The sequence below is a fragment of the Hesperophylax consimilis genome, chromosome 12 (assembly GCF_061612785.1).
Source record: "Hesperophylax consimilis isolate HC1 chromosome 12, BYU_Hcon_1.0, whole genome shotgun sequence".
Classification (NCBI taxonomy): domain Eukaryota; kingdom Metazoa; phylum Arthropoda; class Insecta; order Trichoptera; family Limnephilidae; genus Hesperophylax; species Hesperophylax consimilis.
The window spans coordinates 17,127,715-17,155,440 of NC_142847.1; the positions used below are offsets into that span (position 1 = coordinate 17,127,715).

Genomic DNA, 27,726 nt, shown 5'->3' on the forward strand with positions numbered 1-27,726 from the left:
AGAAACCTCTAATCAAGTTTATACTTCTTCAAGGTCATCTCAAATATTCATACGTGCTTGCTTGATACGTCATGGAGATAAAACATGCCAAATGTACTAATATTTGTTTTTTTTTTGTCATAATATTCGGATTGGTCTGTTGATAGAGAAACAAACTAACATTATTTTTACTATCAACAGAATTAATTAAAAATATTTTCAGCTTTGAAATATAATTTTGACTGTATGCCAATAAATTATGAGAACTTCCTTCGACGAGTGTTGAATTTCAAATAACCAAACATAAAAGTAAATTATTTTTATCTTTTAATACTAGTTCATTGTAACATGGTTACATCACAGATGTTCAAAATAACATAAGGATTTGAAATATGGTGATATTTTAGTTGATTTAATTAACACTGGGCATAAATTTAAATCTGCAGTATTGTCATAATAATCTTTGTAGGACTAGTATTCTTTTATTACTTTAAGTTATCATAGTACTTATGAGGTCATGGACTAGAAATAACATTAACAGATAAAAATTTTTTAGCAGTGTACGTCACTCTATCTCATAATTTCTGTTGATTCATCATTAATTTTTTAATGTTTCAGAGACCCACAACGTTCCAGTTACCAAACCCACCACACCAAAGCCTATTGCTGAACTTCGGCCCAGTACGTACGACGAAGTCCCCAACTATCCTGCACCAGCCCCTCCCGCAGCACCACCCCGGGGATCTTCCTTTGGAAGTGGTGGCAACAACCCTTACGGAGGCAATACTTACGGTGGTGGCAGCAACCCCTACGGTGGAAGCAGCAACAACCACGGAGGCTCAAGCGGAGGCAGTGGTGGATCATCCAACCCCTTCTCCGGTTTCTTGAATGGACTGGGAGGAAACACAGGCGGTGGCAGTGCAGGAGGAGGCTCAAATCCCTTCTCAGGTTTTTTGAACGGACTTGGCGGCAATACAGCCGGATCTGCCAGCAATGGACAAGGTGGCAACCCCATTACTTCAATCCTCAGCGGATTTCTGAGTAACTTCACAAAGAACTTGCCAGCTCTCAACCCTTCATTCACCAGACCGGGACTGATTGAAAACAACAGGAACAATCAACCCAACCCGTACGGTCAGCAACCAGGTTATCAACAGCCGAACCCATACGGTCAACAACCGAACCCGTATGGTCAACAACCGAACCCGTACGGTCAACAGCCAGGCTATCAACAACCAGCTTCTTACTACCCATCCTACAGCAACCCGAGCCAGGGTCAGGCCGGCCAACCGACCCAACAAAACGGTTACGTGGCCAAGAACTACGGCAAAAACAATGCAGCCAGGAGTATGGCTTCCACCACGAGGAGGCCAGTGTCCTCCTACGGATGGAATTTCGGGTAAATGGAAACAGTATATTTTGGTTATGGCAACGGCACTTGTAACATAAACCTTCATAAGCTTAACTTGTAACCAAAATGCTAAACGGTTTGGCTTGTACAAAATGTGATTGCATGCTGTTTGTTTTACATCAAATTATCGTTAATTTGACCATGTATTTAAAAAAAAATCTTCTTTTATAATTTCTTAATCTTATGTATTGCATTTTTTTATAGTTCCTAGAATAATAATTGTGTATAATTTGGACAAGGATCTTACTTACCTACCTAATTATTGTCGACACTAACCAAAGTAACGTTCCTATACATAATATAATTTAATTTTGTGGATGGTGTAGAAATATCTGCAGAATGGGGTGCATTTTTTGGATCAAATACAACCGATAAATACAATTTAAATTTAACTTTTTATTCTTGGTTACTTAATAGGTACCTTTATTAAATCAAATAAGTGTACAAATTTACTTACTACCTCATATTTATTTAATCATTGGTGAAACTGTATTATTTGAATAGTAATTCCTAAAGCCTCGTCACACGGAGCGATTTCGACGCCACTATGTTGCCGCTAGTGATGAGAGTAATCATAGTGAATACCTTGTCATACGATGCAATTGCTTATGACATTACTATTCAAATAGCAGCGTTGAAACAACTCCATGTGACCGAGACTTTAATAACAATACATAACCACTCGAGTGCTTGCGTCAATAACTAGAATGTGAGTTGAGCGATTGGCATTCGAGTTGGAAATTTCTTGCCCTCATTTATAAAAAATTATAGCACCGAATTTTTAGTGCAATATAGCCGATGAATTCACCTATATTTTACCGTCCATCCCAAATTTTTAAGATTTATGAAAAATTATTTAAAAAATCCTAAATGCGCGAATTTTGAGAGTCAAAAATGACATATTATGGCGTGCGATCACTCTAGAGGTTTTTCAAACTCGGTGTAATATTCCACTTCATCACTTGAGTGGACAATAATAATTAGATATCTATTTTAGTCACACAAAACGTTAAGACTACTGATACAGACAAATAGGGAAATTCAGCAAAGGTCAAACGCTACAATATTTCAGTTTGTATTATTATTGCTACTTATCTCTTCGCTTAGATAATTTTCTCATAAATATAAACACAATGCTTTATTCAGTGAGGAGAAATCAATTTAATAATAAACAAAGAAACCAACATCATTATGTAATTATTTATTCATGGCAGAGTTAGTTTTTACATTTTAAGTTGTTACAAATTGGATGAAACTAACAGAGGGAGTGTGATAGGACTGTTAACCGGACACTGCTATCTAAGGCCATCATGGCGCCTAGCATGGTCAATCGACAAAGGATTTATCAATCCTTTATGGAACTTTCTGTTCTAAGAAATAGTTTATTCGAAGTACATTAGGAACTAGCGTCATTGATCCCTTCGGCACCGGTGCGTAGTCGGGATACACGCCAAACGCGCGCCCAACATTTGTACACAGTTGACACTTGTCACATGAGAACGGGTCGCTTCTACGATTCGTTCTTAAGTTCAACAGCTCGGCTGTGGAACGAGCTGCCGGCCTCTGTGTTTCCTCCCTCCTACAACATGGGACTCTTCAAGACCCATGTTCACTACTTCCTCTCCACAAAAAGACCCTCCACACAGCATCCCCAAAGATGACATAGGCCCTGAGGGAAATTATTTTCTTCAAGGCCTCCTGTGTGGAGTAAATATAAAAAAAAAATTTAAAAAAAACATTTGTGGCGCTTCAGCGGTAACCTGTTGCCAGGCAGCTGACCTTTTGTAAAAATGTTTGTTTTTAAAAACGATTTCTTCTCAGTGAACAAAGCACCTACCTGCTTATAGTCAAGTTTAGGGTTTTCTTTTAATTGCCTGACGTCAAGTAATCAGTATTCTATTGCGTTTCAATAATTTATTTCTTATTAAATTTGATTTATGATTATTTTCATGCACTTTGTAATATATGTGAAAGAACAAATTTTTATAAAGCACCTTCATTATATATAACACTGTTATTTATAATTTTGCTTTTAATATTATTTAATTACTTATTTACTAATAAATACCTTTTACCACTTTGACATTCTGTTTATTTATTTGTGACCCTTTCCACATGTATTGTTGATGAATAATAACCTTTGTATATTTCTATTTTCAGAATTGCTGCAACGATCATCTTTTTTACTGGTTTATTTGTGAAAAATGTATAAGAAACTACTCTGCGTACCTTTTCTACTAATTCTCTCTACTTGAATTTTTTTTACGTGATTTTACAAAAATATAGAATTAAATACTAGCCATGTTTTTTACACCCTATCCCAAAATTTATTTTGATTGTGAAACAGAAAAGACATTGCTTTAAGTTAGTTACCTATCCCAGTTTTACAAAACTCCAAAACTGAAGCTTTAAAACAGTTAAGCTATCAATTTTGTATTAGGATACCTAAATGGTTAAAACTTATTTTGTATCCTGGTTGTATAGATGTAATAATATTTTATTATAGGAAAGACATTACCACTTGCGCATTATGTATAATAAGATTAAATTGTACATTATTCCCTTTTTTGCAAATTGTATTTTTATGCAAAGTTTTTTATTTATTCGTTAAGTATATTAAATTTATTACAAAGAATAATTCTTTACAGAACGTCATTTTCAGTCTAGAGTGTTTAATTATTACAGTTGTGGAGATATTTTAAAATCTAAAAATGAAGCTAAAATAAGTCATAACAAACATTACCACCAAATTGGCATTCTTGCTAAAAGTATGTATTTATCAGAATCTTATTTGAATCTTTTACCCATTTGATTTATAGTTTTATCAATACAAATAATTTAACATCTAATTACCAGGCGCGTCAAACAGTGGAAAGTTTGTGCTATTTGTGATCGACAACAAATAACAGAAGAAAGACGATTTGGTTTTGTGGTTTTCTTGTTTTGTAGGCTGCTATTCCGTTAAGCCTGTGACAGACCACGCTATAAGCGCGATATATATTCGTGGCTTTGCCTATTTCAGCATTTCGCTCACCATACATTCCCATTGGTAGTGTATGTCGAGCGATATGCTGAAATAGACCAAGCCATGATGCGTATAGTGTAATGTGTCGCCTACCTTGTGCAGATGTAGTATATATGCCATCCATGAAATTTCAATAAAACACGTACATTGTGTCACAACGTGCCGCTTGATGGATACATTGCATTGAAAAGTCCAGTGTCAAATATTAAGAAAAAAATTGGTTAAATATTCAATATTTTAGTCTAAAACATCGAGCAGTATTTTTTTTAACCTTAAAATAGCGGTGCTGAAATCAAGACGATTAATAAACAGGAAAGCTTATCTAGGAAATAGTGGTAACTATTTTTCCATAAGAAAAAAACCTTTGCCGTTTTGTGCTTACAAGATAGTATAAGAAAGTGGGTGCCTTTTATAACTACGTGTAATATAATATTGTTATCAAATAATTAATGTCTGTTGATCGAATTTGTGTTTGATTCTTTTAATGTTTTATCTGTAATTGTATTCATAGTTTTTCATTGCTGTCCATAGATGGCCTAATCAAAAGTGCTGGAAATTAAATATTTTGTATCTTCATAATTATATTGATGTCAAGGTCCAATATGTGAAGTTTCTTTTAAAAATATTCTCAACTATGGTTCCCTACCTTTTTTCCAGTTTTGATAATATGTTTAATTTACTAAATTATTTGAATAATAATTATTCTTATATTTCAACCCTATTCAGAATCCTCACAAACATTGGAGCTGTAGAGTATAATTTATTAGGCATTTATACGTTCCAGTGTCGATATTGATGTTGTATTTTTGTTTGCAAAGACAGTGTTAATTTTCTTCCATCAATCAAAAATCTTGTAAACTATTGTATTATAATTTAAACTATACAATTCTATTTCTTGTTCAGAGATTTTTCGCCACGATTATGTTCTGCCAAAAATCATTTTCTATTTATTTATTTATTTATTTTGGCTTTCACCCATTAAGAATAATCTTGGCCATATAAAGTACAGATTTTCTCTTCAAATTAGTTACATTTTTTTAACTACAGTTACATCGAAGAACGAAGATCGAAACTTGTTTTTAAAAATACAGTAAATGAGAGAAACAAACATACAAATGATTCTTGACGAGTGTCTTAAATTAATTCATTATCATAATATTATTAACCCACAATTCTAAAAATATTCTAAATAAGTGAGAACTGGAGAGCTAGAATACTCTTCACTTGCAAATCTCTGAATTAAAAAAAAAAACTTTTAATTAAAGTCAAATGCTTCGGCTTAGTTTTGGTGTTTCGATTTATATTATGTGATTTTAATTAATGTTGTTAATGTTACACCTCACAAGAGCGTGCCTGTCGGTGTGATGTAGACAAGGGAACAATATTATAGCCACTTCGTTGGGCAGCATTGTGAGGCGGGTGAAGGTAGAGGCTGTAGGAAGGGATTTATTAATGCGGGTCTTGAAGAGGCCTGGATTACACGAAGGAGGGAAACAGATGCCGGTAGCTTGTTCCACATGTGAGCTGAATTACACAAAACAAGTTGCAGAAACAACTGACGCTCATAATCTGTAAACGGGTGTTACGCTCGTATCCTTCGAGTTTATGTGCACAGGGGATCAAAGCTGCTATCTCTTTTGATGAGGCTCCATTGAAATACCTGTAGAACAGATTCATAGTTGAGAAGGGGATCGATCAGTTAACAACGGATTGTCAATGAGACGGACAGCACTCATTTGGTTTATAAGGTATATTGGAGCTCCTGCCAAAAGGTCTTATTTTCACAGGGTTAGCTGCTGGTCACTATAGAATCTGCTTGCCCTGTACAAGACGCCCAGTTTCTTGGTAGCCTGATTACTTGAGTCTGTCGGAGATAATTATTGACTCCCTTTTGGCGAGGGTGCTCCCATCATATTGCACCAGGTAGTCACCGATCTCCCTCTTTGCTGACATACGCTTGGGTTTTTGATATGATTCTGTAATTAATATTACCTAGTTTATACTTTTGGTTGTATATTATTTATTTCAATGGCGTGTATCGTTACATGCTTTTATGCAGAAACATAAAATGTTATTTTTTAGAATATTTATATAATGTATAATATCTTATTGTATTTAGCTCTCTGTGATGATATTAACTTTTTGTTTGCATCCATTTTAAGCGAAATGAAAATAAAATTTATGTTATTTTTACATTTTTATTTATTTTACAAGGCAAGTCTGTAATAAAGTAGATACCCACAATATTTTAACTCTCAAAAAATTATTGTTCAAAACTTTTCACATTCCTTACAAACTCATAAAGTTTGGGGATCTTTGATGAAATTCACACAATTGCTCCAAGTATTCCTCCAAGTTCACATCAGGAATATTTAATAATAATTGACCAAAACATCAACTAAGCTTTTAATATGTGTATATTACCATCATATCCTTTTGGAGAGGGTCCGATCAAGTCTATAATGATTGCATCAGCCTATCGGCATTTCTGGGATGCGACAAAAGTGGCTTTGTGGAATTATTCTAGAGATACCACACATATTCAAATTGATAGACAGCCTATCAGGGAAAGGGGTACAAACTAATAAATAAATAAAATATCCTAAAAACCAAGTTGCACATAGCACATGAGGCGATTCCATGATATGCCAATGAATCTGACGGTACAAGCGTGCACCGAGTACGGGTCTCCAGCGGAAACTGTGAAATGCCTACATGTACGATTTAAAATTAAATTATAAAATTGAACTCCAAGCATATTCAAAATACCTACCTCTATCTTGGAATAACTTAATGTAACAACATTTTTTTTATTATTTACTATCAAAAATATTCATGAATTTAAACCTAAATTTAAAAATTATCCAAACTGCTATGAAAAAAAAAAATCTTTTTTCTGCATCCATAATCTCCCCCCCTCTGTCTGTTGGTAATTTCCTCCAGTATGGTTTGGAAGTTAAGAACGTGTAAGAAGAGGTACAGCTAGTGCGTACTGAGTTGACTTTCCCTCAAGCCTCACCCCATGATATCTGGGCACCCCTGCGAAGTCACCAAATGTAGCGAGCCACTTAAGGTGACCTATGGCAGGGGTTTTGGTTATCCAATGATTGGTTCCTGGGACGGTTGTACCTAAACCTGTCTTCCAAATTGAGACAATAACTTGATAACATTCATCAGTGACACTTTTATGATATTTTACATAAATTTTAAAAATACTCTTCCTTGCAAATACACAGACACTTCTTGGCTGCAATAAATTACTAACTCCATTAACTTCCCTCAGGGCCTGTGTCATTTTCGGGGATGATATGTGGTGGCTATTTTTAAGATGAAGTTCTGGGAAGGAAAAGGATATAAGGCAAGGGGTGAGAACCTAGGAAACAGTGTATCCAGGGGTGCAGGATATTTGAATCCAAATCTCCCACTGCAGTGCAAGGTGATGGGTCGAGAGAGTCTGGCTGGAGATATCAAAGGTATTCGATATGCGCCCCGAGACAATTATTCCTCTTCACACAGCGTGCCTCAGGAAAGCCTCCCACTGCAGTGCAAGGTGATGGGTCGAGAGAGTCTGGCTGGAGATATCAAAGGTATTCGATATGCGCCCCGAGACAATTATTCCTCTTCACACAGCGTGCCTCAGGAAAGCCTCCCACTGCAGTGCAAGGTGATGGGTCGAGAGAGTCTGGCTGGAGATATCAAAGGTATTCGATATGCGCCCCGAGATAATTATTCCTCTTCACACAGCGTGCCTCAGGAAAGCCTCCCACTGCAGTGCAAGGTGATGGGTCGAGAGAGTCTGGCTGGAGATATCAAAGGTATTCGATATGCGCCCCGAGACAATTATTCCTCTTCACACAGCGTGCCTCAGGAAAGCCTCCCACTGCAGTGCAAGGTGATGGGTCGAGAGAGTCTGGCTGGAGATATCAAAGGTATTCGATATGCGCCCCGAGACAATTATTCCTCTTCACACAGCGTGCCTCAGGAAAGCCTCCCACTGCAGTGCAAGGTGATGGGTCGAGAGAGTCTGGCTGGAGATATCAAAGGTATTCGATATGCGCCCCGAGACAATTATTCCTCTTCACACAGCGTGCCTCAGGAAAGCCTCCCACTGCAGTGCAAGGTGATGGGTCGAGAGAGTCTGGCTGGAGATATCAAAGGTATTCGATATGCGCCCCGAGATAATTATTCCTCTTCACACAGCGTGCCTCAGGAAAGCCTCCCACTGCAGTGCAAGGTGATGGGTCGAGAGAGTCTGGCTGGAGATATCAAAGGTATTCGATATGCGCCCCGAGACAATTATTCCTCTTCACACAGCGTGCCTCAGGAAAGCCTCCCACTGCAGTGCAAGGTGATGGGTCGAGAGAGTCTGGCTGGAGATATCAAAGGTATTCGATATGCGCCCCGAGACAATTATTCCTCTTCACACAGCGTGCCTCAGGAAAGCCTCCCACTGCAGTGCAAGGTGATGGGTCGAGAGAGTCTGGCTGGAGATATCAAAGGTATTCGATATGCGCCCCGAGATAATTATTCCTCTTCACACAGCGTGCCTCAGGAAAGCCTCCCACTGCAGTGCAAGGTGATGGGTCGAGAGAGTCTGGCTGGAGATATCAAAGGTATTCGATATGCGCCCCGAGACAATTATTCCTCTTCACACAGCGTGCCTCAGGAAAGCCTCCCACTGCAGTGCAAGGTGATGGGTCGAGAGAGTCTGGCTGGAGATATCAAAGGTATTCGATATGCGCCCCGAGACAATTATTCCTCTTCACACTGTCTCAGGGAAGCCAAAATACATAAACCAAATCACATATAATTTAAATATTGTGTTTTCTAAAACTATTTAACCATACCAATCAATTTATTTTTAACCCCTTTAATTCAATAACTTGTTTTTTTCTAATTTATAATTCCTTTGCACATAAGGAAGAGCGACTTTGCCAAACAAATAGAATAATACGAGTGAGATGTACGGAACATAGTTCATGGCCGCTGCATGGAGGAAAATGGTTTCATATTTAAGACCTATGAAAGATATATACAGGTGACTACAGATGTGCGCCTGGATGGTCCACATTACTACCAGGAAGCCTGCTGAATACTGGAAAAACATACTTTTTATTAGATAGATAAAAATATCATAACATTATAATATTGAATCAGGTTTTGAAGATAGTAAGATATATACATCAAACAAATATTTTTATACATTTTTTAAAATATACATATATATGTATATATAAAATTTAGAATACTGTTAATTTATTAAAAACCTCGTAAAATTATTCGTTTTCCTAAAACGGGCCTGCATGCCTTTAACGAATAAATTGACAGAGTTCCTAGTTGCATGTGGTTCAATTTATAAACATTTGCTCAGTTTAGTTGTAGGATAACATTAATATATTGTCATTTATTTGTGTTCTTATATCCTATGTTATTTTAATTTTGTTTAATATTATTTTAAACTTTTATTTTATTTTTTCCAATTTGGTAGGCGGGAATGGGTACCGCCGCCCTGGGAACCATTTATTGGATGACCAACACCTCTGCCACAGGTCACCCCAAGTGGTTCGCTACGTTTGGTGACTTAGCAGGGGTGCCCGGGTTCATGGGTTAAGGTTTGCCCAGGTCTTGGTGGCGGGTGCGACGGCCCACCTTCTGCGTGGCGGGCCGGTTGGGAGATGCTGGTTGAGGGAGACCCTTTACAACCGGTTACCGCTGTCCGGGCCGCTCGATAGTACAGGGGCCCGACCCTCAGGCTCACGACTAAGGGTGGGCTGCCCCATCAGCGAGTGAAAAAACCCCGCCACTGCTGTTGTGCCGGTTCGTGACCGGAGGGGACCCAGCAGCAGCGTTTGGGGCGCATTGGATGCCCTCTCCAGCCGGACTCTCCCAGCCTATCGCCTAGCACCGCAGTGGGTGGGCTGGAACCACACGCTCATCACTCCTGGACAGCCCAAACCCCAGATTCCTACCTACCCCTCATACCTTTCCTTTCCAGACCTTTCCTTTCACCTCCTACCCTTACAAAAAAAAAAAACTTTAAATTTATGAACATACAACACAAAAATTTTAACATCGTTACAGCGGCGAGTAGCAGGCGTCCCCGGTGCGGGCCAAAACTGTTGGTAAATTTTGCAAACATTCGCGGCCTGCACACAAATTTAAATTCCGTCCATCACCATCTTTTGTCCCAACGTCCCAACCTTCTTTTCCTATCCGAAACTCAGATAGCCGAGCCGCCAGACTCCTCCTATCTGGACTGCCCGGGCTTCACCCTCGCAAGCAAATTCCGACTCAAAGGAGGAGTCTGCCCCTATAGTCAAGCTGACGTCAACTGTGTACGACTATTGAGTCTGGAAAACTCCAGATTCGACGTAATGTGGGTGCGCGTCAATTTTGCCAGTACGGCAAGATTCTACGCATGTCTATACCGCTCACCGAACCATAGCGAATCAGACACTTCCGAGCTCTTCAAACATTTGAGCGATACTATTGATGATCTCTTGCCCCGCTACCCTTCGGCCGAGTTTGTTGTTCTGGGGGACTTCAATGTTCATAACGAACCATGGTTGAAGTTCTCAGGCCCAACGGACTCGGCTGGCCGACAGGCGGAATCCTTTGCCATTTGCTACGGATTAGAGCAATTAGTTCAGGAGCCTACAAGGGTTCCTGATGTCCAGACTCACCGCTCCAATCTGTTAGACCTATTCTTAACTACTGTGCCACACGGTTATAAGATTGACGTCACAGCGCCTCTGGGATCATCTGACCACTGCTTAGTGACGACATCAATCCCTGTTAGCCTCAGACCAACCAATGAGAGGCTGAGGAGAAAAATGTGGCACTATAGGTCAGCAGATTGGTTCGGTATGTGGGCCCATTTCAACGCTTTTCCGTGGTCAGCTGTTTGTTTTCGGACTTCGGACCCTTCAAGATGTGTCCAGGAGATTGGTGAAGTCATCAAATCGGCGATAGATGGCTTCATACAATCGACTACTAAAGAAACTGGTGTGGGCTCAAAGCCGTGGTTCAGTCGACAATGCTCCGAAGCAGTTCGACGAAAAAACGCGGCTTACCGAGCCTACAACACATCTCGAACGCCCGAAAGCAGATCAGCATACAACAAATCGGCAAAGGAATGCAAGAGAATCATTAATAGGTCAAAATTCGAACACGACCTGCAGATCAGCAAAAAGCTGGCTGCCTGCCCGCATGGCAGCAGAGCATTCTGGTCGCTTGCGGGCTCAATAGGTCGAAATTTTTGCAAACCCAGTTTGCCACCTTTTACCAGACCTGACGGCTCACTAGCAAACTTCGCCACCGAAAAGGCTAACTTATTAGGGAAAATGTTTGCGGAAAACTTGACCCTCGACGACGGGGGTGCTGTTCCGCCGTCGGTTCCTCACTGCGGCTTCTATATGAAAAAGCTGAGGATCCGGCATCGGGATGTACTCCACGTCATACGGGGGCTCGATGTTAACAAAGCTAGTGGACCTGATGGAATACCTGCCCTGGTATTGCAGAGGTGTGCTGCGGAAATAGTTCCAGTTTTGACAAAACTCTTCAAAATGTCCCTGAAGTGTGGCACTGTGCCCTCTGGTTGGAAAAAAGCGGTAATTCACCCTATTCCCAAGAAAGGTGACCGCTCCAACCCGGCCAACTACCGCCCCATAGCGATCACATCAGTTCTGTCCAAAGTGATGGAACGTGTGATCAACGACAAACTGCTCACATACCTCGAGAAGAACAAAATTATCAACGACCGTCAATACGGATTCCGGCGGAACCGCTCGTGCGGTGATCTTCTCGCGTATGTGACGCATGTTTGGGGGCGGTGCCTGGAACGTCACGGTGAGACCCAAACGGTCGCACTAGACATATCCAAGGCTTTTGACCGGGTCTGGCACCGAGGACTTGTCAACAAATTGCATTCTTACGGACTTCCCGCATCCCTGTGTACGTGGATTGCTGACTTTTTAAGGGATAGGTCGATTCAGGCGGTTGCTGACGGTTTCACCTCTTCTTCGCACTCCATAAATGCTGGCGTCCCACAGGGATCGGTTCTGTCTCCGACTTTGTTTTTGTTGCACATCGATGACCTTTTGACATGTGCACCGATTCATTGTTACGCGTATGACAGTACAGTTCATGATAGCTTTTTGTTTGACAAGCCCCCAAAGGGCACACAAACTCCAACGGCTCGGAGGGCTTTGAAGCAGAGAATGGACGGTTATCTCGAGAGTATTTCCTCCTGGGGTAAAAATAATCTCGTCGAATTTAATGTTTCAAAGACCCAATCCTGTCTGATTACGTCTAAAAGGGATCCAAATGATAATCTAGTCTCCTTCAACGGAAGCAGTCTTCCGAACAGGCCTTCCATTGATATGCTTGGTGTAACTATAAGTGACCAGCTCAGGTACGGGGGCTCCATCGAAGCCAGAGTAAAGTTGGCCTCTCAGAAGTTGGGCGTACGGTACAGGGCCCGCAGATACTTTAATAGTACACAACTGCTCACCCTGTACAAATCGCAAGTGCGCCCTACTGTCGAATTTGGCAGCCCTGGTCTGAAGCCCCAAAATACCTGAAAAAAACCCTTGACTCTGTGCAGAAACGGGCGGTCCGTTTGATAGATTCCCCAATCTTAACAAACGGACTGCAATCTTTAGAGCACAGGCGTCAGGTAGGTATGCTGTCCTTGTTCTATCGGTATTACAATGGAAGATGCTCTGAGGAACTAGCGTCATTGATCCCTTCGGCACCGGTGCGTAGTCGGGATACACGCCAAACGCGCGCCCAACATTTGTACACAGTTGACACTTGTCACATGAGAACGGGTCGCTTCTACGATTCGTTCTTAAGTTCAACAGCTCGGCTGTGGAACGATCATACAACATGGGACTCTTCAAGACCCATGTTCACTCCTTCCTCTCCACAAAAAGACCCTCCACACAGCATCCCCAAATATGACATAGGCCCTGAGGGAAATTATTTTCTTCAGGGCCTCCTGTGTGGAGTAAATATAAAAATAAAAAAAAATTGTATTTTTTGTAAATATTTTTAGCCCACGGGTACTAGACTCTTAGTTTGTTGTTATAATTTTATATTTACTTGTAAACCTGTAATTATATTTAATTTGTATTGTTGTTAAGTTTATTATTTGAAGATGTAAAAAAATATGTTGGCTTTCTTATAAAAAAACAAGAAATTTAAAAAAGATATTTCTTATTAAATGTCTTTATTCCTATACAGACGTAAAATTGTCATTTAATCAATGGTTGGCACTACTGACTATAAATAAACCACTCACTGCTACCAAAATAACCTATAATGTTAAAAATAAGTCCAACTCGAGTGAAATAGTGGCAATTTCAACAACTCTAGCCGCTAGAGGGAGCTAGCATGTTGACTTGGAAATTCCCTTCAATCGCGGCAAAATGAATTTATTTAGTTTTTGGTGGCAGTGTTTTGCACTTTCAGCTACTGACATCATTTAGGGTTTTTTTTAACCAAACTAGAGACTAGCCATTTCCAACACATATGTAGGTAGGTACTATATTAATGAACAAAAAAACGCTACATATTATACTATATACAATCACCAAAGTGGATTAAAATTTCTACATTTTAAAATTGCAGATATATATTATAAATATCTAAATATACTCCAAGCCATTTTTTTTCTAGAGAGGTGCTCAGTTTTAATTGACTAAAAATCAAATATGAACCCTGCAGGGTGAAGTTTCCCCTGACGATAGCTATAGCTAACCTCCGATAAGAAACACCACAAGAAAAAGAATAAACATTAATGGGATAGGATTATGTAAATGGCTGTAACAAAAGTTGTTCGGGAGTAAAAATAATCGCACGTGATCCAGAGATCCAGTTCTTACTGAGAACCAACAAAAATTTTCATTACCCATGCTTTAAAAGCATATTGCTGACGATATATAATTAAAAACAATTTTCCGGGAACTCCAGAAGACAGCACTGGGTCCTTCTATGAATAAGCATGAATATAATAAATTAATGTTTGACATACCCATCCGGTTGTGTACTCGTACATCTTGTGGTATGGCTTCTCTGCCAGAAAATAAACACCAAACAATAGCATACTGCTAAAGTGACCCAGTTCTAGACCATGCCAATTTGCGGAGAACAACAGTGTGGCCAAAATACTGAAAAACGACAAGGATCATCATTACAAATAACAATTTTCCTTTTCAAACCATTACATAATTTGGAATAGTTTAAATAGTTCTCTGGGCACGAGAGTGGTTTATTTATGCTGGGCACCCTCTGTGGACGATAAAGCAGTGATGGTGTATCTAGAGGGAAAAAAACGATCAATAGATCAACAGAGGTGCACAACCCGCTAGCCCTGTTCGAGACTGTTTCGAACTACCCAATTAACAAAATAAAATATCATTCCGGAATTTTGCATACCATTTTTACCAACAGTTCTACTCACCGATATTTGGTTGAAATATTCTTGAATAGTTCCTTGTGTATATACCTCCCCATGAAGTATTGGATGTTCTTATTCCACAACTTCCAGAAGTCACTATGCCAGGGCGTCCAGTAGATCTCATACAGAGTCTGAGTGTTGATCGTCTCGAAATCATACTCCAGCTTATCTGCTTCATCCTGTGTTCTACAAAAGAAATAGGTACAATCAACAGCATAATACTTTGTAGTACCAAATCTATGGCGTGTCGGGTGTGACGTCATGGCTTCGCAATGACATAACTGTTAGCTACTTCCCAAAGAATCCTTACTTACATATTTTTGAGGTGGCTATAATCTTTGGTGGGTCCATTGCACGGCTCGCTCCGGAGGGATTTGGGGTAGGCACCTACCCCCACGATGCTGGCGATGGCTTGCACCATTAGCAGGCCTGACGTGAGTGATGCCTTGAACCTTATGAGGTGGATGAAGTTGAAGTAGTTTTTGTAGAGGAAATGGCTGCTGGCGAACTCGGCGGTCGAGAGGTACTGGACACAAAAATAGGAGAGAATTGATGTCGTTTAGAAACAATATGTGTGTAGCGTCGAGAAAAATCTAAATTAAATAATTAATAATAAACCGCTCGACCTACTTAGTATCTACTCCCGAATTATGTACCTGCAGTCCAAACCGCAACGTAAACAACCTACGTACTACAAGACCTACTTGCCTACTCGCGACAATACTATCGCGCACTCAGTCTCGGATACTACGAGAACTCGCCAGAAGGTTCGAGTCTACGGCCTATGCATAATCGCCGCACTATCGAAGGTTCCCGAAACACACAGTCTGTGCGAGTGCCTAGAATTTAGTTGCCATCCATCTACCTACTGCTACCGTCGGCCACCAGTATAAATAAGCCCGACGCAGCGAGTCAGTCAGTCAGTCTGTTATCTACCAGCCGTCAGTCTACGAGGCTCAACGAGTGATCAACCGCGCTCTTTTTACTAGCGCGAAGGACGTATACCTGGCTTCGCCCGTACCATCATGGACTCTATCGGGACATCATCTTAGCGCCTTGTCCAGATCGCCGTTCCTGGCAAGCACTGCTCGGACTACAAGCGCCCTGGTTCCAGTGTCTCTGACCAGCGCTTCTTCCACGCAACCATGACCACCACGAGGACACGCTGCATCCTCACTGGTCACGCCGTTCCCGCTCAACCGCCTACAAGGTCCGCCGCACCTTCGGCCGTCTCGTCAGCACTGGAGTGCCTGAAGACCTACGTTCTTCGCCAGTGCCTGACCTCCATCGAGTCCCGGTCACCAGCGCCCGGCGTCGACTCACTGACCCGCGCTTGACCTGCCATCATCAGCCAGCATCCGGTGTATTCTTCTGTCCTACATCATCTCCTCGTCACGGCAACTGACTCACCAATAAACACATGTGACCTTCACAACTTTATTTTATTTCGTGCCTTCACCATGATCCCCAAATGTGTGATCAGAAAAGATGAATTCGAATAAATTGAATTAAAGGATGTGGGGTTTGGGGAATCGTCTAAATAATTCCAGTTTGGTCAAAAAATGTAATCTCGGGTTATTCTCAATAAATCAGGCCGATATTTAAGAGCTTATCACAAAAAATCTTTTTTCAGGTGATACCATGTTAAATTGTGTATTGGCTTGAAAATTTCTCAAAGAAATATTATAAATGCTTTATACAGCGAGTAGAACACAGTTTATCCTTGAGTTTAATCAGGCAGTTTTATTCTTTGTCTATTTTTAAAAGTCTAGAAAAAATAAACCTCGTATCAGTAAAAAAATCTTTACAGCATAGAATCTCCTCTTTTCCGGATTTAGTATAATGTGGCAAAAAGAGATGTTTACGGAAAAATCGAAAAAACGCATTTGAGCCTGAGCTTCACAAAATAAAATATAGCCTGCTTTTTATGATATCTTTTTGTATAGATCGAAACAAGAGGCCGACGTCAAGTGGCAAAAAATTCAATCTTATCGTCTTTACCGTGTTCAAATTCTAAAGTTTTTAAATCAGTCCTCAGTTTAGTGAGCCTCTTTGTCTTTTTTTAAGCCATGTTTTTAAATCAATCTGTTTTTTCCCAATAAACAATAATAGGATAAAATCGTCTAGCAAAAAAATGTTTCGGTGTGATAGCCAAAAAACTTTCCCTGACTCCTGGAATAGAATCTAATAGGCAATAAGGAATTTGAGTCCAGTTTTTTAATCTATATCAACATTTAACCTTAAATACTGGTATTTTTTTACTAAGTACTTTTCTTGGTTACATTATTTTTCCAAGTTTTATATTTTTGAGCCCGCCAAAACGATCGCAATCCGAGCGATAATAAGCGGGTGGGTGCGTGACGTCATCCGTGCGCTCAACCTCCTGTGGTTGGTTCATTTTTTATCGAGATTATTTTTATTCCTTAGTAAAAAATTCCAGTATACTTTAAAATCAATTGTTTACGTTAGAATTTGTTATATATTAAATAAATCATCTCAAAAACTCAGATCATCGTGCCTAACTACACAATCAAACCTGTATAGCGACCTCTCCCTCTTATTATCAAAGTTCGCATGTAACAAAAAGAGATGTTTGTTGTACAAACTTAATACGGAGTAAATTTGACATCAGATTTTGTTCGACCAATCATGGAGCATATACACAGAAACCTTTTAAATCATTTTTCAAGAACGATGTTTCATTTTAAAGATTTATATAATATTGTCAACAGATGTCACTTTAATTTAGTAGATTCCTATGTTACCATGATAATGTCTTTTTGTGTTTTCTGTTACCATTATCTATCTTCAAATTTTCTAACCCTGAAATAAATAGCTTGTGACAAAGAGTCGTCGTTTTTTTAATATTATAAAAGAAAAGGATTGACATGAAAAGAAGTGCATCATTTAACAAACGACTTATTCATTCTGAAAGTAAAAATACATTATGTTTATTCAGAATCGGTGTTTTTGATCAAATGAATATATTTTTTTAAAGTGAAATATTTTTTACTCAAATTCCTTATTCCAAAACTAGGAATTCTATTTTAAATAGATAAATTTGATTCAACAAAGATGACTGCGATAAGAAGCTGTTTTTATAAAAAATATGACTTTGATCCAAAACTCAGCGTAACTCGACTCATGTAACACAATGAAGCCCTGATTTACATTTATGAATTCCACAAGAAGTCTTCAATAACAAAAATATAATTTCCATTCGAGGTTCATAGTATCCAAATCTCATATATCGTGAATATACTTGAATAATTATTATATAAATTCGATAAAAAGAGTCAAAAGCCTTACGCAATATATTTTCGGGGTCCTATCATCTGGCATATTTTCTACATGACCATCCCACCGCAGTATTTGGGACCAGAGGCGGTTCCTTAGTGCATTTGTGCATTGTACTGATAGTCTTACTCCGGGTTGTCCTGCAGGCAGTCTATCCACCTCTTCCTCGGCCTGCCACACAGTCGCATCCACTCGATCATAATTTCCGGTGTCCCATTATCTGGCATTTTTTCTACATGACCATCCCATCGCAGTATTTGGGACTAAAGGGGATTCCTGAGTGCATTTGTGCATTGCTCTGCTAGTCTTCAGTCTTCACATAACTTACAACAACACCTGTGCCCCAAAGATCACACAAATTACGGCAAATCACGTATTAGAACAGTGCAGAAACTCATCCCGTGCACTATGCGCCTTAAAGACAAATGTAATTTACATAACATAGAAAACTTCAAAGAGCAGTGAATATTTTCGATCGCATGAGAAGTCTCTTCAAAGGGATGGTAGCAAGTAAACGGAGTTTTGGCTCTAATTGCGCTAATATTACGAAATAAAAGCAAACTTCAGACCAAAAGGGGAACTTGTGAACAGCCCTTATATCAACAGCCCCGCGTATGTCGATCAATAAACACAATATATTTACCTCGATTGGATAGAAATAGCCTATGGTTTCGAAGGCTATCACTTGTGGGATCGTGTGGAGGACCAGGTATTTTACGAGGGCTCTGGAATCACAGCTGTTGCAAAAAGGTAGATTGAGGTAGTCGTCCCAAGTTCTGAATCGTAAATTTGGACCTGAAATCCACATATTTAAAAACGTCTGTACCTTTTAATAATAACAAACATGGGATCGCATATTAATGTACGTGAAGTCAGTTAGTGGAAAAGGTATGGCATGGAAGCGTGCCGACTGTCACCGACCTAAGAACTACACGGATTATTAAAGCGTTGCAGCGGAGCCAATCAAAGTTATGGCAATTCCTTTGGTTGAATGATGTTGGCGACACTTGTACGTCGAGTTTCAATCTAATAATGGTTCGTTGCCTATCTCCGTTGTTTCTATTATCTTTGCACAAAACCATATTCAAAGAAATATCATAAAATTATAAAATCTAACTAAAAATATATAATATGGTCATTTTAAAAAACATGTAGGATTACGAAAGATTTTTTAAATATTTATGTTGAGGGATCAGTAGGATTTATAGGTCCAATTAGAATTTCTACCGAGCCGAACCCTCTGATATGAAAATATCTGGAGTCGGTGAATTATTTTCCCATTTGATCTCTGGTGATTTGACGTGTTGTTCTTGTATTGTTTTGTATTTATTATGCTTATATAATGCACTTGCATAATGTGGATTGACTAGATGATCATTTGTGGAAAATTGTGTGGAAGGGTTTAGTTTTTCCTTTGGGGAAGATTTAACCCGGACATAAAGTTGAAAGAATAAAATTAAAAAAAAAAAAAACTAGATATTAAGTGTCCTTTGACTGTGTAGGTTTATGAAATTATTGAACGTATTTGTACATTAACTTGGTGTAAGGAGTGTGGCAAACCCATCGATCAGGGAGTGAAAACACTAACTGCAATAGCCATCTCAAGCTAAGATGTGAGCTACCGTGCTCAGGCTAAATGACCTGGGTCGAACGAACGGTGCCTACAAGAAACAGAGTCGCATCTCGGAGTATTTAGACCTTACTCCAGCACTCGGGACTCTGCTGGAGTAGACCTTCTATTTACCTAGGTACCCATGGGACAAAAATGGACCAATTGAAAACTCCTTTTTCCCTAGTGGGGCCTTCAGTGAACCAAGGTGGAGTGAAGAGGAGAGACGAAACCCTCATCAATCGTGGGGCGTTTAGGGAACCAAGGAGGAGTAGAGAGGTGAGACGAAGGCTTCTTTCCTATTGGTACCTTCAGGGAACCATGGAGGAGTGGAGAAGAACGACGAGACCCTCTTTCCTAGTGGGGCCTGCCCAGAACCGAGGGGGAGTGGAGAGGATAGATTAGGCCCTCTTCCCTCGTTGGGCCTTCGGGGAACCAAGGGAGAGTGGACTCTCTCGTCGTGGGGCCTTTAGGGAACCAACGGGGAGTGGAGTCTTCCCTTGTGGGGCCTTCGGGGAACCAAGGGAAATTGGAGAGGAGAGATGAGACCTGGGAACCCACATTGTGGAACCAAAAGACAAAGCCACAAATCCGATAACAACCCTGGTGAACATTATAAAAGGGACCGGTGACTGTTAAAGGAATGAGTTAATATGGGAGATAGTACAATGGGCCGATGGCCTAAGTGCTCATGGGAACTAAAAAAAATTTACATTAACTGAGTTTTTATAATAGGATTGTTATCACGTAAGTATGAACATCTGTAAAACCTAGTATAAATAAATAAATAAATTCGTACCGACGACCATTCCAACAAAAGAAAAAGCAAAATGGAAGAGATCCACGAAGCTGGGGTCTATGGGTTCTTCAGCATCATGTTTGTCCCTTTTGCCTTCCCCTTCTGCTTCATTGCCTTTGGCCCTGTTGGTGAGGTGGATGTCGTACGCAACTCCGGCTAGTTTGAGGATAGTCAGCATTTGCTGGATATTGCCTGCACGAGGTTGGAGTCTTGTTGAAGACACGATCAAGCGGAAAACAAGTTGGTAAGTGAAGAGAAATGCCAATGTGGTGATATGGCACTTTCTGAAAGAATAATTATAATATATTATTATTATATTCAGGGTGTTAAGGTACGTACTTCGACGTACGTAGACTTCCTTTAACCAGTGATTCCTGAAATTATTTGGAGTAAAAAATGTAAGTGAAATTTTGGTATACGGTGACTGTTTTTAAAATTTTTTCTTCAAAAAGAAACAAAAAATAATTTCTTCCGCATGTTATCTCGATTGGTCACTTATCAGTAATCGCCCAACCCATCATTCGGTACCTATCTCTGGAATAACTTCTAATTTATTTTAATTATTTGTGTGAAAAAAAATGTCACAGGAAACAAAAATTATATACAAATGTATAATTATGTATGTCAATTTCATATATTGACATATTTATTTTACTCCAAATAAGGTCCGGAATCACTAGTTAAAGTTAAGTCAAGACCCTTAAGACCCTGCAAACCCAAACGGATTGATAATTTTGTAAATGTCAGGGGTTCCATAGTCGTTCAATGATAAAAGATAATAAATTATTATGTTTAAATTAAATAATATTACTTTGTTAGAACCACTAAAATATTCCGATACAACCGTTCCTTCCCCAGGGCAAGAGGAAGGAACGGTTTTTCCGAAACCGGTCGGCGTTAATAAAATATATTAGTGGTTCTTTTTTAAATATAATGGATGACCACAAAGTTATAGCTTCTTTCAAAAGTAAATTATTATGTACTTACTGTATTTTGGATTACCGCCATCTTTTAGATCATTCCAAACTAACATTACAAACACCATTACTATTTAATATCTATATCAATGATATTGGTCACTGCTTTTTATACTCGCAGACCATCCTATATGCAGATGACATGAAAATCTTCTCACCTATAAACTCAATCGAATACTGTCACAAGCTGCAAAAGGATTTACAACGTTTAAGCGCGTATGTTAATGCCCATTGTCTGGAATTAAATATATCTAAATGCTTCATCGTACGCTTTACTAGAAATAAAAACATATTTATACACGAATACTCAATTAATCATCAACCTTTAGGGGCCGTTCAAGTATTACGTAAGCAGATTTATTACAATTGTTTACCCCCTCTTCCCCCTTGTCACCAAAAGTAAGCAAAGCTCTTACCCCCCCCCCCCTCCCAAGCTTACGTAAAAATTTGTACCTATATGCATTTTTCTGTTAATGTATTCTGCTTTTTAAGCGAGTACCTAAACGTATTAATTATTTGTGGGAATCCCCGAATATGTATTCGGTTTTCAAGGTTGCCAATGTGTAAAAAAAATAACTACTGCTGAGCAGTGCTGACGTAATCACTATCTCGACCCCCCTCCCTCCTTTATTTTAATATTTTCTAACTAAACAAGAAATTAATTTAAGAGAACATCTCTATGACATTGTACACCTTACCATTAACTATTCATCAGTGGAAAGTTCATAATTGGCATAATTAACTATATTATTATTGTATCATTACATAATTAAAGATTTGTTGTCAACTTTTCCTAAAATGTATAAATAAATAAATAAACACGAGACGGATAATCTTCATGTGTCGTGTAAAGCCGCTATTCATATAAAAAGGGTTGATATCACTCACGATTATTTGGCTAATAACCTTTACACAAGGTGAACATAGCTACCAATATTATTATGTTCAGCGGTCGGCGTTGCACTGTCTATGCAAAATACCGATGATTATACAGGGTGTTATGGTTCTTCCACACCAACGCCAACCTTCCAACTCCGAACTTAGTTCGGAGTTGGAAGGTTGGCCAATCGTGTGGTGGCCTCAATGGAGAAACTGCTGCCAACCGATCGTGATCGTCATGATCGTGAAGCCGATCGTGTGGTGGCCTCAATGGAGAAACTGCTGCCAACCCTCCAACTCCGAACTTAGTTCGGAGTTGGAAGGTTGGCCGATCGTGTGGTGGCCTCAATGGAGAAACTGCTGCCAACCCTCCAACTCCGAACTTAGTTCGAAGTTGGAAAGTTGGCCGATCGTGTGGTGGCCTCAATGGAGAAACTGCTGCCAACCCTCCAACTCCGAACGTTTGAACGAATCCGAGTCCGACAATATTAAACCGTTACTCCACTCTGCCATTATGTGTTAACGGATTGGCGCGAAAAAAATAATACGTAAACGTCACTTATACGCAAATGTCACTTTTGTTATGATTGCCTGCCGTTCGCAGAGATGTATGGACAGCTCGGACGGCCGGTTCGTGCGGGTTGGCCATAGAGTTGGCCGTAGCGAACGCCTCGAAGGCGATCCCAGGCCAACTCAAACACCAACCTTCCAACCCGAACTTCCAACGCACGAACTACCCCTCCACACGATCGTCCAACCTTTTGAAGTTGGAAGGTTAGCTTCGGTGTGGACCAAGCATTAGGGGGTAATTCTAAACAATAGTACTTCACGAACTGCATACAAGGGCCGTGGTCTAGTGGGTTAATGCGTCGTCCCTGCCCAATTCAAGCGAATAGCTGTCGCATCTCGGTTCGAACCGCGTGCCGGCAATAATTTTTTATTTTTATAAACTTTTATTTCTTATTGTAATTTGATATTAATAAATTCAACAACCACTCGTCCGAACGAGTGAACGGACCTAAATATGGAAGAATTAATAGAAAACATAAGAATCGATATTAATAAAATAACAACTATAAAAGACTCGAAAATAAAACAAAGTTTGGAAAACAATATTAAAAAGCTGGAAGAAGCAATAAAGTGTCAACAATTAAAACTACAAAATAAAATAATTCAATTGCAAGACCAAATAATTATTAATAATGCAAATTACAGTCAAAAATTAGAAAAAATAATCACAAAAAATCAAAATGTAAAAACATACGCTGAAGTTAGCGCGCAACACAAATCCCCGGTTTTATATCCCATTATTATAAGCTCAATAAACGAAAAAGAAGACAATAAGGAAATAATAACTTAGAACGTAAAGATATCAAACACTGGCGTTGGTATTGCTAGCATCAGAAAAACATCGAAAAACCAACTTATAATTTACCTTAATAAAGAAGAAGATAGGATCAATACAGTATTGTCACATAGTTTGACCCGGAGTGACGTGCATTTTGTGCACGGCTGCTCAAGTTTTAACACATTATGGACGTGCTAAAATTAATCGAAAACATTAAAAGTGACCTAAAAAATATAACTACAGTAAAAGATTCGAAAGTGCGAAATAACCTCGAATTAACCATAAACCTATTAGAAGAAACCTGGAAACAAGAAAGAAACAATTTCCTGGAACAAATAATAGATATATTATAATAAAACAAATAAAAAACTTTATTCCACTTAATTTTATTTTGACCGTAACCGGTTTCAGCTCGTCAAAGCCATCTTCAGACTGGTACACAAAATTCTTAGTCTACGGTTTATATACACAACATATGGGGGAGGGGGAGAGGGGTAGTTTATAGGGTTTTAATCAATTTTGTTTGTTACTAAGTCGTTTAAGATTGTCGAATTTCTAAATATTTGGTAAATCCAGTAAGCTAATTACCTTGGGTTTAGCTTACTGGATTTACCAAATATTTAGAAATTCGACAATCTTAAACGACTTAGTAACAAACAAAATTGATTAAAACCCTATAAACTACCCCTCTCCCCCTCCCCCATATGTTGTGTATATAAACCGTAGACTAAGAATTTTGTGTACCAGTCTGAAGATGGCTTTGACGAGCTGAAACCGGTTACGGTCAAAATAAAATTAAGTGGAATAAAGTTTTTTATTTGTTTTATTATAATATATTATAATGGAATTCCACCACGAATTATCGGTCTCAAAAATAGAAATATTAAATAATAGATCTTCAAAAAAAAGTTATCACCAAACTCGAAAAAAATAATGAACCAAAATCGTACGCAATGGTACTAAAAGAACGAACGGTACAAATCGAAGAACCCAAATATGCCGTTATGATTGCTGCAGAAGGCAAAGAAACATCTGAGGACATAAAGAAAATTATTACAAAAACAATCAAAGTACCTAACCTAGGAATTGGTATAAATGGGATCATAAAAGCATCAAACAATAAAATAATTATGACTTGCTCGAAAAAAGAAGACGCAGATAAACTAAAAACGGAAATAAATAAAAATAAAAACGGAATATCTGCTTCAGAATTAAAAAAGAAGAGACCGTGCATGATCATTAAAGGTGTGGGAGGGGAGTATAGTGAAGATAATTTTCTTAATGACCTTTTGTTGCAAAACAATGAACTAAGTGATGCCCCAAATGATTCAATTAAAGTAACTAAAATATTAAAAAAAACAAGAAAAGTGACCAACTGCGCAATGTAATAATAGAAACAACAGGCCCAATCCGAAAGATATTACTTGGTAAACAAAGGGTCAATATTGGTTTTGTCCGAGCGCACATAGAAGATTGCAATCCCTTAATGCAATATTACCACTGCCTTGGTTTCGGACATACTTCCCTAAAATGTCTGAACAAAATGAACAAGCCCAGAAGCATACACTGTGCAAAAGATCATTATTTTAGCGAATGCGAAAAAACCAAAGAAATCGTAAAATGCTATAACTGCGAAAAAAACAATGCATAGTTGGGGACAAAAAATAATACTGAACACAGTGCAAATAGCGAAAAATGCCTTTACCGAAAAAGAATGTCCATCATAGCACAGCAGAGAATCGACTATGAATAAGTCATGGATGACTTTATAACGGAGGAAATTGACAAATTAACTGAAGTTTCACAGTATACTTGCGATGAATCAATACAATGTAATGCCTTATTAAATAAAGTCCCGACTGCATTCGTTGTTCTACATCAAAACATTCGAAGTTTACAAAAAAACCTGGAAGAGTTTGTACTAACTTTAAGCCTTCTTGAAATATTACCGGACATCATTGTGTTAACAGAGGCGCATTTAAATATATATAATGCTGACGCCCGATACGATATACCTTACTATACATATCACTCGTCTACAACTCATATTAATAAATGCAGTGGTGTTGCGGTGTTTATACTGAATAAACACAACAATGTTACAGTTACCGAAATTACTATGCAATTAGCGAACTGCTTAAAACTGAGTCTAAAAGTGAACAAAATCATTCACCATGTTATTGCTATCTATCGCACACATGGATCTGATCAACATAATTTTATAATAGAAATGGAACAATTATTACTAACTCTGAAGGATACTTGCAATATCGTCATAGGCGATATCAATATAAATATTGATGACAGTATATGTAGTAAAGTGAAAGAAGATTATATAAATGTAATGACATCACTAAATTACAAATCATATATAAATAATGCTACACGAAATGTGATCGGACAAACACCTTCCTGCATCGATCACGTATGGTGCAACTCAAATAACATTGAAAAAACCATGTCAATATTATGGAAAACCAATATTACTGATCACTACACTTGTATATTTGTTTACAATATTGATAAAAGAAATATAAAATCTAATCAAATTGGAGAAAAAAAAAATGAAAAAAAAAATTTGAATCTGGAAATTTTAGGAGCAAATCTTAAAACGGAAAACTGGTCATCAGTATTTGAATCGGAAAATCCAGATACATGTTCAGAAAATTTCGAAACAATTTTTCAAGATCACATAAATTTATCTACAATAGTAACAGTTTATAAACCAAAATCTAAACATAGATTAATTAAGCCATGGATAACAAAAGGATTAGTCATATCAATCAGAAAAAAAGAAAAATATTATCAGGACTTCAAAAAATTCCCAAACGACCAAAAAAAGTTAATTTTTACAAGAAATACCAAAATAAACTTACGCTCCTAATTAGACTAACAAAAGAAAAGTACTTTCGTGACAAAATAAAAGACGCTGGTCAAGACAGCAAAAAATTCTGGAAGATCATCAGCACAATAACCAACAAAAACACAAATCGAAAAGTACCTAAGGAAATCTCACATCAGGGAATCACCATTGACACCGAAAAAAACCCAAAACTATGTGGTAATGTTTTTAATAATTATTTTGCAAATGTTGGAACAAACCTTGCTCGTAATATTATCCTTGACAATACACAAACTAACCAACCAGAACAAAACACATTTTATGGGGAAGGTTTCCAAACCTTTGTTCCAGTAACTGACAAAGATGTTGAAACTATTATAATAAGTTTAAGATCATCAGCAAGTCCTGGATACGACAATATAACGGTTACAACATTGAAAGCCGTACATAAGGAAATCAGTAAACCAATTGCTCATATAATTAATACCAGTTTAAAAAAAGGTGTATTCCCAAATAATTATAAAAAAACTATCGTTACCCCAATTTTTAAATCGGGTGATGAAGAAAATATTTCTAACTATCGTCCAATAGCTCTTACATCAAACATAGCAAAAATTTATGAAAAAATTGTTAAGAAACAACTCAACGACTACATAAAAGACAAAAAGATAATGAGTCCTCATCAATTTGGCTTTAGGGACAATCTCAGCACACAAGATGCAATTCCTAAACTAACATCGACAATCATGCAAAAGTTAGATAATGGAGAAAAGTGCCTCGGTATCTTCATTGACCTCCGCAAGGCATTCGATAGCATATCACATTCCAAACTAATAGAAAAACTAAAGCAAATTGGAATAGATGGAATAGCGCTATCATGGTTCCAAAGTTATTTAAATGAGAGACTCCAATACGTTAAAATAAATAATACCTTAAGTGAGCCTGAAACCACCTCTTTTGGCATTCCGCAAGGAACTGTCATCGGTCCAATCCTTTTTACTATTTATGTAAATAATATGTTCATACTCCCAATAGTTGGAGATATCATATCGTATGCAGACGACACTGTACTGATAACAAAGGGAAAAACATGGGAGG

General features: G+C 38.4%; 2 protein-coding genes across 2 annotated transcripts in view; one reads left to right on the forward strand and one right to left on the reverse strand.

The window, feature by feature from the left end:
- The window catches only part of Mnr (Membrane-bound Notch regulator), a 46,900-nt gene extending 40,292 nt beyond the window's left edge, over positions 1–6,608 (forward strand). Inside the window, exons 4-5 of the mRNA XM_089638169.1 lie at positions 598–1,378; positions 3,551–6,608. Coding sequence (XP_089494295.1) covers positions 598–1,378; positions 3,551–3,602 — 833 coding nt within the window. The 3' untranslated portion in view covers positions 3,603–6,608. The remainder of the gene's footprint in view (positions 1–597; positions 1,379–3,550) is intronic.
- Positions 6,609–9,285: 2,677 nt separating this feature from the next.
- Positions 9,286–27,726, reverse strand: part of LOC149419243 (membrane-bound acylglycerophosphatidylinositol O-acyltransferase frj-like) — a 28,318-nt gene continuing 9,877 nt past the window's right edge. The window contains exons 3-8 of the mRNA XM_089638168.1: positions 20,583–20,866; positions 18,818–18,969; positions 15,192–15,403; positions 14,881–15,063; positions 14,452–14,587; positions 9,286–9,510 (exon numbers count right to left, since the gene is read on the reverse strand). Coding sequence (XP_089494294.1) covers positions 9,286–9,510; positions 14,452–14,587; positions 14,881–15,063; positions 15,192–15,403; positions 18,818–18,969; positions 20,583–20,866 — 1,192 coding nt within the window. The remainder of the gene's footprint in view (positions 9,511–14,451; positions 14,588–14,880; positions 15,064–15,191; positions 15,404–18,817; positions 18,970–20,582; positions 20,867–27,726) is intronic.